Below are 14,285 nucleotides of genomic sequence, written 5' to 3'. Positions count from 1 at the left end.
TAAACGTATTATAAAGTTACTTTGCTTTATCTATACATGATATGTAAAAACTCTTGGAAAACCAGAGCTATGAAGATATTTCATATTTCCTCAATATGACAAAAGTATATAAAGTGTGTGTGTGTGTGTGTGTGTGAGAGAGAGAGAGAGAGAGAGAGAGAGAGACAGATATCTATTTTTCCCTCAATGTGGGCCTCTCTTAGGGTTCTGCCTTCATTTTCCACATAAACATACTTTTTTACTATAGTTCATTCTATTTCCATTTCTTTCAGTACTGTTTGTATCATTGGGAAAAGAATGATTCCCAAATTAGTCATCATATTAAAATTCATCTCTGGCATCCAGATAACAGTATGGAACTATTAACTTTATAGCTGAGATTGGATGCTTTCTATTTATGTTGAAAACTAAATTACTGAATCTTTCACTCCCATTTTCATCCTCCTGTTTTTCTCGCCTCAGTAAGTCATTGCCACATCTGTTCAGTTGTGGACATTCTTGATAAATCAAAAAATAAAAAAGACACTAAAACTATTACTATTTAACAATTCTAAAAATTCTGGTTAAATGCAATACGCATAAGCCTACTTTTACTCATTAATTTTTCTCCCACAGTATGTCCAATTTAAATGACTGTCATATCTATCTTACCAGAAAACTAAAGGAAAAGTGAAGTTTTGGAAAGTGATTAGCTCTTTCTGTATGGCAAAAACAACTGTGTGTGTGAGTGTGTATAATCATAATAAAATAGAATATGCTACTAAGTTTTTAAAATTACGTGGAGTTTTTAAAAAGAGCTTTCTTTTTCAAAGACGCTAAAGACATAGTTTTAAGATGAGAAATTTCTATAAATATTTTTATTGAGTTCCCTAAGGAGAAAACTTCCTGTCAGAAATAACTGTTCCCTTCTTTATTCTTCCCACAAGTTTATAGCATTTCCCTCTGTAGAGACGTCAGCATAGTCATCTTTGACACGGTGGGACTCTTTCTCCTGGCCTAGCTGGGATCAGAGTTCATCGGCATCCAGTCCCCATTTGGAGCAGTGTGTGGGTTAGGACAGTCTGTTCTTTGTTCACTCTGAGAAACCAAGAATAACCTAGTGGGAAAGAGGCATAGTTTGCATACTTTTAAAGATAGAGAACTCTCCTGATAATTGTGACTCATCATTTTCAAGTCTGTTTTTCGTAAGTAAAAGGGTGGCATTGGTGTATAAAATATAAACATCTCTCCCAAAATTAACACACATACTTGTTTCCTCAGAATAATAGAAATCTTACAATATATTTGCAACTTATGTAAGTGCCTTTTTAAAATATCTCAGAAATACAGTTTGACATTAAATAAATATATTTCTCTTTATAAAACAAATATTTCTTGATAACTTTATTGCAGAACAGTTGTTTTCTGAATGAATGTTGGGGCTTAATGTTCTTTTAGAACCAGACAGTACACATATTTCAGTGTGTGTTTATTGATAGCCAGATTTCTTTCAAAATATGCCTACTCATGCTACCCACATTCTCTGCTTACTGCCTAAACATCTGGTAAAAATAAAATGGAAGGAACTAGGAAGTAAATACTCATAGAAATCTATCAAGTAGCAGGTATGAACAGGGGGAAGAAGCCAACATGCCTGTTTTTACAGCGTAGCAAGTGGCCAGAGTGAAGCCCTTTTGTGGAAGTCTATGTGTTGCCTATTCAAAGTAGCTGCGAAGCCTTGTGTCATAGAAGCTATTCAGACTGTTTTATCGCAGGATCCCAAAAGGTTCTCCTTTTATCCCTTTTAAGATACCAACACTTTAGTTGCTTTGTATTTCTCCCATTTCCTTTGAAATGCTAGTCCTTTTATTTGAGTTTAATCTTTTGTAATCAGAGTGTTATTTTAGAAAGGTGTAAAGTTATTCTGATTTGTTGTGTGTTAGAACATTGGAAATGGAAACCAAAAGCCCAGGAACATGTTAGGCGGAGGGTTTTTTTGTGCTTCCTGGAAGAAAACTATGCTGCAGACTGGTGATGATCAATATACTGGCAAAGTCAGCAGATAAGAAACCAAATCTTTTAATATGGTGATACATTTTTTTTTTTTTCCCTTTGAGATGCACTCATATGCTGTTTGACAGTTTGATGTAGTGATTTTTTAAAAGGTAACTAATGAAATGCATGTAATGTATACTTAAATGTAACAATCAATAGTATTCTCTCTCTCTCAGTCTCTCTAGCACCCCCTACTCCTCCCTCCCTCCCCTTTTCCCCTTTTTTGACTTCTCCTTCAAAAGATTTCCTAGATACTTGAGGCATTAAAAAAATTAGACTGAAATAACACTATCCACACTTTCCCTTATTTCCCAGGGGCACCAAACACTTTCTAAAACCCTTTCCCCTAGGGGAAAAAAAATCATAGAACATTGGTCACAAAAAGGTCCATGAGTGACGAGGTTATTGTCACTTGCTAACTTAGATTGTTCTTATTTCTTGAAAGTGAAAACAAACAAGGTAACATACCTATGTATAGATACACACATATTTTTAAATACACAGACACGTTACTCCCCTTCCCATACTTTTATGTCTTTCCTATTTTTGTCATGACAGTATGTTCATATACACACACATCTTTTCCATTAGCACAAATGACGAGGAAAAAGGAGTAGCTAGGGAAGTTAATCAAAGGTGATTTTAATGACTTTGGCTATAAAACAGCCCTGTGCGGAAAGTCAGAAGATCCAATTCTAGCTAAAGTATTCTACTAATTGAAATGTGACTTTGACGGATCATTTCTCTGTTTTTGGCCTTCATTTTCTTATCTGGTTATTTAAGGGGTTTGTACATGATGATTCTCAAAGTCTCAGTGAAAAAGTCAGCAGACTGCCTCATTCATTCAGTCAACAAGTAGTTATTGAATTAAAGCACCGTTCCAGGTGTTAGGATATAGATGCAAACAAAAAAAGGGAAGCGTCCTTTTTCTCCTCAGGCTTACATTTTAATGAAAGGAGGTAGTTTAAAAAACGATTAAGTTGGCTGGGCGTGGGGACTCACGCCTGTAATCCCAGCACTTTGGGAGGCTGAGGCGGGCGGATCACGAGGTCAGCAGATTGAGACCATCCTGGCCAAAGGGATGAAACCCCATCTCTACTAAAAATACAAAAATTAGCTGGGCGTGGGCATGGTGGTACACACCTGTAGTCCCAGCTGCTCAGGAGGCTGAGGCAGGAGAATCGCTTGAACCCAGGAGGTGGAGGTTGCAGTGAGCCAAGATCACACCACTGCACTCCAGCTTGGCGACAGAGCAAGACTCCATTTCACAAAAACAAACAAACAAAACAAACAAACAAAAAAACAATTAAGTTGATAGACAAAACTATGAAGAAGGTGGTAAGTGGTTTGGAGACTAATAAAACTATGTGGATAGAGAGTGCTTTGGGGGAGGGGTTGCAATTTTATGTACATCTGGGGGAAATGTAAAGGTGGGGTGGAATAAGCCATGTGAAGATGCAGGGGAAAGCATTCCAGGCAGAGGAGACTGGAATGGCCTTTAAATTTGAAGAGCGCCAAGGGAGCCATTGGGAGCAAGAGTGAAGGGCTCCAGAAGAGTTGTGGAGTGGCTTTAGAGAGGTGGAGGTCTTGTAGGGCCTTTTACTGGGAGTAATTAGGATCACTTGGGAATGTTTTGAGCAGAGGAGCTGCAACATCTTACTTTTTTTTTTTTCTTTTTTGAGATGGAGTCTTGCTCTCTTGCCAGGCTGGACTACCGTGGCGCGATCTTGGCTCACTACAACCTCCGCTTCCTGGGTTCAAGCGATTCTCCTGCCTCAGGCTCCCAAGTAGCTGGGGCTACAGGCACGCGCGACCATGCCCAGCTAATTTTTGTATTTTTAGTAGGACGGGGTTTCACCATGTTGGCCAGGATGGTCTCGATTTCTTGACCTTGCGATCCACCTGCCTCAGCCTCCCAAAGTGCTTGGATTACACGCGTGAGCCACCTGGCCTGCCTACATTTTAAAAGAATCACTTAGTTGTTATATTGAGAAGAGAATGAAGAGAAAGGGGTAGGGTGGTAGGGAGTGGAAACAGAGAGATCTGTTAATAGGCTGGTGACTCAGACCAAGCTGGCAACAGAAAGAATACAGTGAAATCATTGGATTTTGGATACATTATGAGGTCGGACTAACAGGATCTGCTAATGAATTGGATATAGCATAGGACAGAGAATCAAGTGCAGCTCTGTGGTATTTTGCCAGAACTGGAAAGATAGAATTGTCATTAAGTGAGTTGAGAAGTCTAAAAAGCAAGTCTAAGAGTTTATAAAAGCAAGCTTCAGGAAGAAGATCAGGAATTCCAGTTTGGGCATGCTATATTGACATGCATTTGAGCTATTTAGCAGATATCCAAATGAATATATCAAGTGGACAACATATATGGACCTAAGTTCCGAGTAAGAGGACTGGAAAAATAATTTGGTAACCATCATCTTTTAAATGGCCGTGGACCTAAGCACAGTGGTCACTGATGGAGGTAGTGCCGGCAGAGATGAGTCTCAGGATTGTCCCCTAGAGCACCTTAATATTACTTAGTTGGAGAGATGAGAATATTCAGAAGAGGATCCGGAGAAGGGGAATCCAGAGACATGGGAGGAAAATGAGGAGACTGTAGTATCCTGAAGGCCACAGGAAGAAAATGTTTCCAGGAGGAATCTCCTGCTTCAAATGTGTGCTGATAGGTTAAATGAGATAGTAGCTGGGAAAGAATTGGCTGGAGTTTAGCAAAGTGTAGTAGAGAGATGGGGGGAAAAGCAAAATTGAATTTTGATGACATTAAGAAAAAATAGGAGAATGGGAATTGGAGTCCACTAGTACAGGCAACTTTTCATGGACTTTTGCTGTAAAAGGAGCAGAAAAATGGCCAGTAGCTGGGAAAGGACATGGTAAAAAGGGCTTGTTTAAAGGTAACAGAAATCATAAAATAATAGCATGTTTGCAGGCTGATGAACTGATTCAGTGAAGAAGGAAAATTAATAACAGAATAAATAAGGGAGAAATGACTATTTGAATAGGCAGAGAACTTGAGGCCTAGTGCATACATGGAGGGTTAGCCTTGGAAACAGGGAGACAGCTCCTATATAACATAATAGGAAGGCAGGCAGAGCATATGGGGAAAGTGCTGGTAGGGGAACTTACGGAGGTTTTCTTCCAACTCTTTTGTTCATAAATTAGGAAACGAGATCATCAGCTCAAGGTGAGGACTGGGGAATAGGGTTAGGGGTTTGTAGAGAGAAAGTAGAATATATTCAATACTTGTCTAAGACAGTGGGCAGTTACATGACCTTAGGCAAGATTTCTCAAGCCGGGCCCTCTTGGCCTTTGAGGCTGGGTTATTCTCTGCTGTAGGAGAGGCTGACGTTATAGAATTATAGAACGTTTTGTGCATCCCAGGCTTCTACCCACTGTGTGACAGCAGCAGCCTTTCCCCTTTTTCTTCCTCAATTGTGACAACCAAAAGTGTCTCCAGATATTCCCAAATGTCCTCTGGGGCCAAAATTGTCCCCAGTTGAGAGCCACCAGTCTAAAGAAATGTAGTATGATTGTCAGGAAGCATTAACGCCAAGTTAAGGTTCATAATCATGAATTTAACATGAGATCATTCAGCATTGTTGTGTTATATTCAGCTGTGCAGGTGCAGGCACAGAATACGCAGAAAGTTAGATTTAACCAGGATTGGGGTTTTGCCAAAGGAGTACAATGAAGTGACTAGAGAAGAGCCAGGGAGTTATTTTAATAATTGATCATGGAATTTATACCAGGCGAGGATAAAAGTGAGGAAAGATGGTAGGAACACTAGATTGTAGGTCCTCCTGGGGTCAAAGGATTATAGAGATTGGCTTCTAGAGAGGGTGATGTAATATTAGGGATTTTCAAAAACAACCTACTCCCTGTTGGTGTCTAGGAAGGAAATCTCAGATGGAGGAAGTACAGGATGAACTCATCCACAGACTGACCATTGGTCGGAGTGCCGCTCAGAAGAAATTCCATGTGCCCCGGCAGAACGTGCCAGTTATCAATATCACTTACGACTCCACACCAGAGGATGTGAAGACGTGGTTACAGTCAAAGGGATTCAACCCTGTGTGAGTCTCTCTCTGAATACCTTGCAATTCTGTGTGTACAACATGCATTGTTTTCAATTTGCTTACTTAGATGTCACAGATAACTCTTAAAAGACGTAAGGGCACAGACTGCATACTTTGTGCCATACTCAAGAAATCACTATAGCTGTTCATAGCTGAGAAAGAACTAAAATAAGCATATAATTATCATTTGATGCCACCCCATTCTCCAGTTGGTAGTATCTGTTCATTATTAGTTCTTTAAGCAAACTGTCGGCAGCTTTCACGCCCAGTAGCTTCTTTTCTCCATCAGATTACTCTGATGTAACCTAGGTAGGACCATGGTCTTAGCAGAACTTCCTAGACCACATAGGACATAAGCACAAGTTTTCCTCCTGCTGCAGGTTATAGTGTCTCTGGCAAATAAAAAATAGACAGTGTTACCTGGCATCAATTATAATCTTAATAGAACTTTTCCTTTAATAAACCCATAGTAAAGGTTCTATTTATCTATCTAAAAGTCTATAAACATTTCACATGTATTTGGCACATTGAACTATTAGAATAATACATATTCAAGGGACCTTGACATATTACAAACTCACCTACCTAGCATGATTGAAAAATGAGGTACAATGGTTGGTCAATTGCCAGGTTACTAGAAAGTTACCTATTCCTTCTATGAAACACCAAATCCCAAGGAATTGGTATTAAACAATGACCCTAAACCCAATTGGCTCCTTTTTGATACTTTGTAATTAATAATCTGTATCGCCTCGCGGTCATCATCATGAAAGAAGCTTGTCATTGCCCTGACTATAAAGACTGTGGTGGCATTTAATAAGGGTTCCAGGGTATGGAACACTTAGAAAAGAGAAGTTACTGGCAGGAACAGATACTTTTCTCCTTTGTTTGCAGGCAATATTTTTAATGCTCAGTTTCTTTTTCTTTTCTTTCTTTCAGGACTGTCAATAGTCTTGGAGTATTAAATGGTGCACAACTTTTCTCCCTCAATAAGGATGAACTGAGGACAGTCTGCCCTGAAGGGGCGAGAGTCTATAGCCAAATCACTGTACAAAAAGCTGCATTAGAGGTATGACTTGTCAACCTAAGGTGGTGTTTTTCTGCAAATTGAAAGCTCTGGGAACAACTGTTTATGTCCATATTGGCCAATTTCCCTTTCTTAGCAGAGCTGAATTAAATTTAACTCTGCTTTTGTAAATTTGTCACTGAGATCATCAATGACATTTTCCGGAAGGTTAATTTGTTGTAAATGCTCATATGACGTGAAGCTTGAGCACATACTTTTGGACACTTAACAAAAAGCATAATGTTCTCATTTTATATGTATTCTCTACTTCTATAGGAAATTTAATTTTGACATAACAGTGGAAATTAGCTTCTGAGTGAGTAAGAGCCTTAAGAGGCCAGAACACTCGCCTAGTCTTAATATATATATTTTGAGATTCTAATAGTGTATAGGTTATAAGGTTGTAAAACCCTGGCTGTGTGTGCTAGGTCTAGTAATACATCTCAATAATCGGGAAAGATACATTAGGTAGAGATCACTGAAAATAGAGAGCCCTGAAAAGTATTTAGTCACAATGGTCTGTATGAAAGCAGGAGAATGCATGTTTCTAGATTGGTTTATACTAAGCTGCAAATATCCTATTTTAGACTTAAAATGTGCTGTGTACGGGTAGTAGTTTCCAACTGTTACATCTCACAGTTCTTAATAGTTTCATGAAAATTATACTTGGACTCAAATGAAAGAATGTAGGCTTTGGCATGAAATTGATCCATGATCATCTCTAACAGGTATATTCTATAAATTCAATAGTTAAATAATTCAGGGTAAAATCACTTCATGCATATCACCCCGTAGCCATTCTGAATCCACAGAAATTATATTTCCCTCGGAGGTTTTCCCTACAACATTGATCTTGAAGGCTCCATATTGAGATTTGATTGCTTTCCATATGTTGAATGTTATTAAGGATTATATATTTTTCTCAAGCAGTTTTACCACTATATTTAATTTTGTTGAGAGTGTATAATTACTTCTTCAAGGCATGTTAGAAAATTTCATATTCCTAAAATTTCTGAATTCCTTCATCCCACACCTGCCTATCATTATTGTCATTTGCTGTCACCACCCACTTCAGGATGGCCTCTTGCTTCTTGTTCTCTTCCTATTCTCTGGATGGGAACTGAGGCAGAGGCTGACCACCTGAGGTTCTTCATGTTCCTCAGCCACCTTCTACCACCTCACCCTTTCCTTGGATCTAGTTAATCTTTTAGATTATTCACCTCTGTTGCCAGAGACTTCAGTTGATGGGAAAGCAAAGCCAGCATGATCGGAGGGTCAGAACTATATGGAGGGGAAACTGGGTGAATTCTGAGCCCACTCTGGCCTGAGTTAAAATCTTCTAAAGGCAGATCAGTATCTTGTTTGACCCCAAAAGAGTTCTTTGATAATTTACCATGTTATTATGCTTATTGTACACATACCCTCTTTTTTCTCTCAGCAAACCTAGAGTACTACACATACATTATTGATTATCTTTATCACGTTCTAATGAAAGGCCTGGTGGGTGAATTGCCTTAACAGACTTTACAAAATGAAAAATTATTGTGATATATGAGTGAAGTGCAGAAGCTTCACTTAAAAAGGGGAGCTGTTAGCTTTCCTAAAGAGATACTCGAGGAAAACCACAGTCGACTTTTGTCCTGAGCCATTTCATGATATGACCTGCAGCCTGCACGATTCAGTAACCATCTTGTCTGAACTATTTATCTTTCAGGATAGCAGTGGCAGCTCCGAGTTACAAGAAATTATGAGAAGACGACAGGAAAAAATCAGTGCTGCTGCTAGTGATTCAGGAGTGGAATCTTTTGATGAAGGAAGCAGTCACTAATTTGTTTGTTTGTTTTTAAACTCCATTGTTTTTGGCATTATTCCAACATGCTTTGTTTTAAGAAGCCTTGAAGGGAATGTCAGATTCATTTTTCTGGGTGTAATTTATCGCCATAAAAGACCCATGCAAACCTGAGTGAGCACAGGATTTGCTTCTAGGCGCATTATTTTTATTGAAACTGAAAAAATTTAAACTGAATTTTTTGACCTTGGAAAATATTTTTCTTACTTTACCAAGGTGAAGTCTCCTTTATTAGATTAATTATTCGATCCCCATCCCGGGGTATAAGCAGGAATTGTTTTGATGGTGGTGGCGTTCTTCACTGCAACAAAGCAACAGTATTGTCCATGATTCAAAATCTAAGCAGTTTCGATTGTGCCTGTGAATATGGTGTCTGTCATTCAGGGCGTAGCTCACTGTAGGCTAGCCTCTGCTTACTTAGGTCTCTTCTCTGACATAATCAATGGAAGAATATTTAGATTTATTTAAAGTTCTTAATGCCAACAGTTTAAAACAATTAAAACATTTGAATGAACTGTAAAGTACAGCCATACCTTGGACATGCAAATATCAATCTATGGAGCATTCTCAAGACAGTTTGTCGTGGCTCTGTCAATTGCAGTTCCTTGTGTAGCTTGTATTTTGATTTAGTTTGTATTCTGCTTATTATGTATACTGTGTTCTTATATATGAGAAAGCACAAATGGGAAAGAGGTCATGTCTGCTCAAAGTCTAGCAAAGGAAGTAGTCTGCATTGGTGTGCATTACAGTATTTTGCTTAATGAAAGCCTCAGTTCTGAATGTTGATATAAGTAGTTAAAAGGAAATGGGGCCATTTTGTGTGTTTATCTGTGTCAAGTCTTTCTGGTATTAAGAAGCACTTAATTTACACATATTTTAATCCTGTGAAAGAGTCCACATAGAGAAAAGAAAGATACCTAACCTTCAACAAATGTTATTTTTGGAAACACAATTTTTGTCATTAAATGTTATATTATTTCACATATATAAAACAGATGTTATGTAAGAATGTTGTATATTTTAACATAAATCATTTAGAGAAATTATCTAGATTCATTAATTTTCATAGTGCCTTTTTCATATGAGTCAGCTGGAAAGTCTGCAATAAACAGTATTTGCTGTCTGTTAATAACTGGCTTCTGTCTCCTTGGCAAAAAGGATCTGTGCTATATGGGCTGAGGATTCGAGTTGAGTGTAATGGGAAAAAATGGAGATCCACATTTTTTAAAAACTGTGTATTATTCTATTTCTGAGTGGGTAGAGAAACTCTAGAATACTTTTTTCAGTTATTTTTCTTCTTTTCGCCTCTCATTTCATTATCTTTTCCTTCTACCATCTAGTCATATTTGGTAATGGTAACGGAACTAATTTACACTGCACTTATGATTGCTAAATGCTTCCACATAAATGCTTTCCTGGATATTTACAACAGCTCTATATGAGTTATTACAGATGAGGAGAGTTAGCTTCCTAGAAGCTAATTTTCCCCAGATCCTGAAGGATGTGGGAGCTTCTCATCTTACATCTCTTGGTCTCTCTATAACACTCTGCCCCTTGGATAAAGTGGAACAAACATGAGCATGATAAAGGCGAATTAGTTTAGATCTTTTACATTTCAGAAGGACTGATACATATGTATAGTTTAGCCTTTATTGAAAGGGATAAGATGAAAGAAAATAAGATTCAAAAGTTAAAATAACCTGTGTGTAAAATCGCATATGAAAAGAATTGGTGTAATTTACATCTTTATGTAAGATGCCAAAGGAATGTATCACAGAGGTAGTAATTGCAGAAAGCAGTCACATCAGCTAAGGATGTGGGAACAAAGAGAAGAGGTTCCTGGAATTTAGAATCTTGAGAGAGCAGCGCTACAGAGTTTGGATCCAGACGTCTGAGGGGTTTGGTCACTGCTCTCTGAGGATTTGAGGAAAGACCCCACAAGGCTAACAGGGGAACACAACCTAATCAGTGCTTTTGCCTCAGGTATTTAGGAAAGGTTTCAGGAATTGAAAAACAGTTTAGAAAATCCATGGCTCTGAGACCTAGACTTTGGAGAAGAGCATGGCAGGTAGCTGGTGCTTGAATCTCTAAGAGGGCACGATGAGGATGCCTCTGGGAACATGAGGAAAAGAAAACTGGTAAATTGAGCCAACTACTGCTCTGGGAATCATTTGCTACTTATTGAGTGAAGAACCACTACTGGGGTGATGTTGGTAGTAACAGGAAGTAAAACAGGAGGGAGAAGGCCCTTGTTCCCTCTCTAGCCGTCTATCTCACTATAGCACACGCTTTGGGCACAGTCTATTGAGCATGCACCTGGCAAAGCCCCAAATCTCAAAGATAAGAATAAAGAGATGGATTTGAAGCTGAGAGAATAACTCATAACCCATTCCAATCTCTAGTACTTAGCCTCTACACTTGCTCTTCTGTACGTATCTGAAATTTCATACAACAATAATTTTTAAAATATGGGCCAGGAGCAGTGGCTCATGCCTATAATCCCAGTACTTTGGGAGGCCAAGATGGGAGAATTGCTTGAGCCCAGGGAGTTCAAGACCAGCCTGGCCAACAAAGTGACACCTCATCTCTACAAAAAAAAATGTAGCCAGGTGTGGTGGCATTCACCTGTAGTCCCTGTTACTTCGGAGTCCAAGGTGAAAGTGTCGCTTGAGCCAGGAGTTCAAGGCTGTAGTGAGCCATGATTGCACCACTGCATGTCAGCCTGGGTGATGGAATGAGATCCTATCTCTAAAAAAATTGATTAAAAAATTTAAAAAGTAGAAAAAGCTTATGATTTAACCTAACAAGATGCAATCATCTTTCTCTGTTATTTAAGTAGTTTTTAATATAGAGTACTTAATGTAAAGAATTGGTTAAACAGGCGAAAAGAGAACAGTAAGACATCACAGAGGTGGCTATAATAGGAAGCAGCTCCTACCCCTAGGGCTACAGAGCAAAGGGAAGGGATTACGTTTATCAGCATTTAGAAGCTTGGAAGGAGAGTCTTAGAAAGCTTGGACTGGGATCCATGAAAAGGAGGCACGGTCTGGTGTTGGTCCTGGTGCCTCAGTAGCACAGAGGAAAGCCCCCTGTAGAGCTGGGACAGAGACCTCTGAGGAGGAGATTCTGGCCATTTGATGCTGGCACCTCTGAGAGAGTGCAGTGATGTTGATCCCAAAAATGTTAGGGTAAAAACTGTAAAACAGAATAACCTGCTACTACTGGTCTCAACTGGTGGTGCCAGAGTAAAGATCTATTTTACTGGCTTACAGCCAATTGGTTTTTGTGCGCCTTTGTGTAGTTTTCTTGTTTCTAGTTCTTCATGTTGAGCTTCTTGGAACTGTGGAATTACAGCTTTTATTAAATTTGTAAAACTTTTACCCATTATTGCTTTAATGATTTTTCTGTCCCTCCAACCTTCTCTTTTTGGGAGATTCCGATTTTATGTGTATTAGGCCATTCGAAGTTTTTTCAAGGTCATTGAGGCTCTGTTAATTTTTGACCAAGTTTTTGTTTCCCCTGTTTTATTTGGGTAGTTCCTATTGCTGTCTTCAAGTTCACTAACCTTTTATTCTTCTATTTGCTTTTAATTGCTTCCATTATATTTCATCTCAGACATTATAGTTTCATAAAGTCTGACTTGGGTGTTTTGTTTTTTTAAAATATCTTCTATGTCTCTGCTCACTCAGTATTTTTCAGCTTTGCCAATTATATGGAATACAGTTAGAATATCAGTTTTAAAAGAGGATTCTGTGAAGATGGCAGAGTAAGAAGTACCAGAAATCTGTCTACCCATCTAGACAGTAATTACCCTGGCAGAATCTATTTGATGTAACTCTTTTGAAACTCTGGAATCCATTGATGGCTTGCAACTTTCAGGGAAAACCTTGGTTGGTAATTTGCAGTTAATTTTGGTAAATAACAAAAATCAATAATAACAATTCTGCTGTTAGCCCAGTAGTAGCTACCCATTCCCCACTCCCAAGCCCTGTGGCATCAGATGCGCACATGTTCCAGGAAGAGCCTGCACACAGCTTTTGGGAACCGAGGTGGGCAAAACAGGCCTGTCCCCCCAACACAGGGATCTGTTCTCTGATCATAGAGGTGCAAAGAGGCAGAGACCACTGTTGTTGTTTCCTCTACACATTATGGTCAACCCCTTCCCACAGGCTGAAGGTGACTTTTAGAGACTTTGAAGGCTGACACCATTTTTTCTTTTTCTTCATTTTTTGTCTCCTTTTGGGAGCCAGACATTGAAAACTAGTACATTCTAAAGCAACCATATATAAGGGGGAAATTAGAAAGTCATTGTGCAGGCCGGGCGCGGTGGCTCAAGCCTGTAATCCCAGCACTTTGGGAGGCCGAGATGGGCGGATCACGAGGTCAGGAGATCGAGACCATCCTGGCTAACACGGTGAAACCCCGTCTCTACTAAAAAGTACGAAAAACTAGCCGGGCGAGGTGGCGGGCGCTTGTAGTCCCAGCTACTCTGGAGGCTGAGGCAGGAGAAGAGCGTGAACCCGGGAGGCGGAGCTTGCAGTGAGCCGAGATCACGCCACTGCACTCCAGCCTGGGCGACAGAGTGAGACTCCATCTCAAAAAAAAAAAAAAAAAAAAAAAAAAAAAAAGTCATTGTGCAAGCCTAGGAGAAGGCACAGGTTCAGGAAACGTGTGAAGACCTTAACTTTACACCTCATGTTGATATTCAACACAGAGATAGCCTACAACAATTCAAAAAACAAAAAACAATAGCAGAAAACAGCAAACTGGGGGAAAGGAGGCAAAGGAGGCATCTAACAGGGTCTTGAGGAGGAGACTGATACCTCGAGTTACCACATTCGTAGATGCAAACGTCCGGTTTTCAACAACAAAAAAATCACAAGGCATACAAAGAAACTGAAAGTAGAGCCCATTCAAAGGAGAAAAACCAACAGAAATGATCCCTGAAAAAGATATGATGGCAGATCGACTAGATAAAGACTAAAGAAGCTGCCTTAAATATACCAAAGAACTAAGGGAAGATATGGAGGAAGTCAAGAAAACTATGTATGGACGAAATGGAAATTACAATAGATAACATAAAAAGAAATAGAATCCTGAAGTCTAAAAGTACAATAACTAAGATGAAAAATTTACTCTAGGAATACAAAGACATATTTGAGCAGGCAGAGGAAAGAATCAGTGAAATTGAAGATAGGACAATGTAAATGATCAAGTATGAGGATCAAGAAGAAAAAAAAAATGGA

At 39.1% G+C, this 14,285-nt stretch overlaps 1 protein-coding gene across 2 annotated transcripts in view; it reads left to right on the top strand.

Annotated features, from left to right (window-relative positions):
• EPS8 (epidermal growth factor receptor pathway substrate 8) overlaps positions 1-10,171 on the top strand; it is a 169,402-nt gene extending 159,231 nt beyond the window's left edge. The window contains exons 19-21 of one of the 2 annotated variants that reach the window (XM_025401810.1): positions 5,941-6,121; positions 7,064-7,193; positions 8,905-10,171. In XM_025401810.1, coding sequence (XP_025257595.1) covers positions 5,941-6,121; positions 7,064-7,193; positions 8,905-9,018 — 425 coding nt within the window. In that variant the 3' untranslated portion in view covers positions 9,019-10,171. The remainder of the gene's footprint in view (positions 1-5,940; positions 6,122-7,063; positions 7,194-8,904) is intronic. The other variant, XM_025401809.1, reaches the window with a different exon arrangement.
• The last annotated feature ends 4,114 nt before the right edge of the window (positions 10,172-14,285 follow it).

The sequence above is a fragment of the Theropithecus gelada genome, chromosome 11 (genome assembly GCF_003255815.1).
Source record: "Theropithecus gelada isolate Dixy chromosome 11, Tgel_1.0, whole genome shotgun sequence".
Lineage (NCBI taxonomy): Eukaryota > Metazoa > Chordata > Mammalia > Primates > Cercopithecidae > Theropithecus > Theropithecus gelada.
This window is presented reverse-complemented; position numbering and strand designations above follow the sequence as displayed.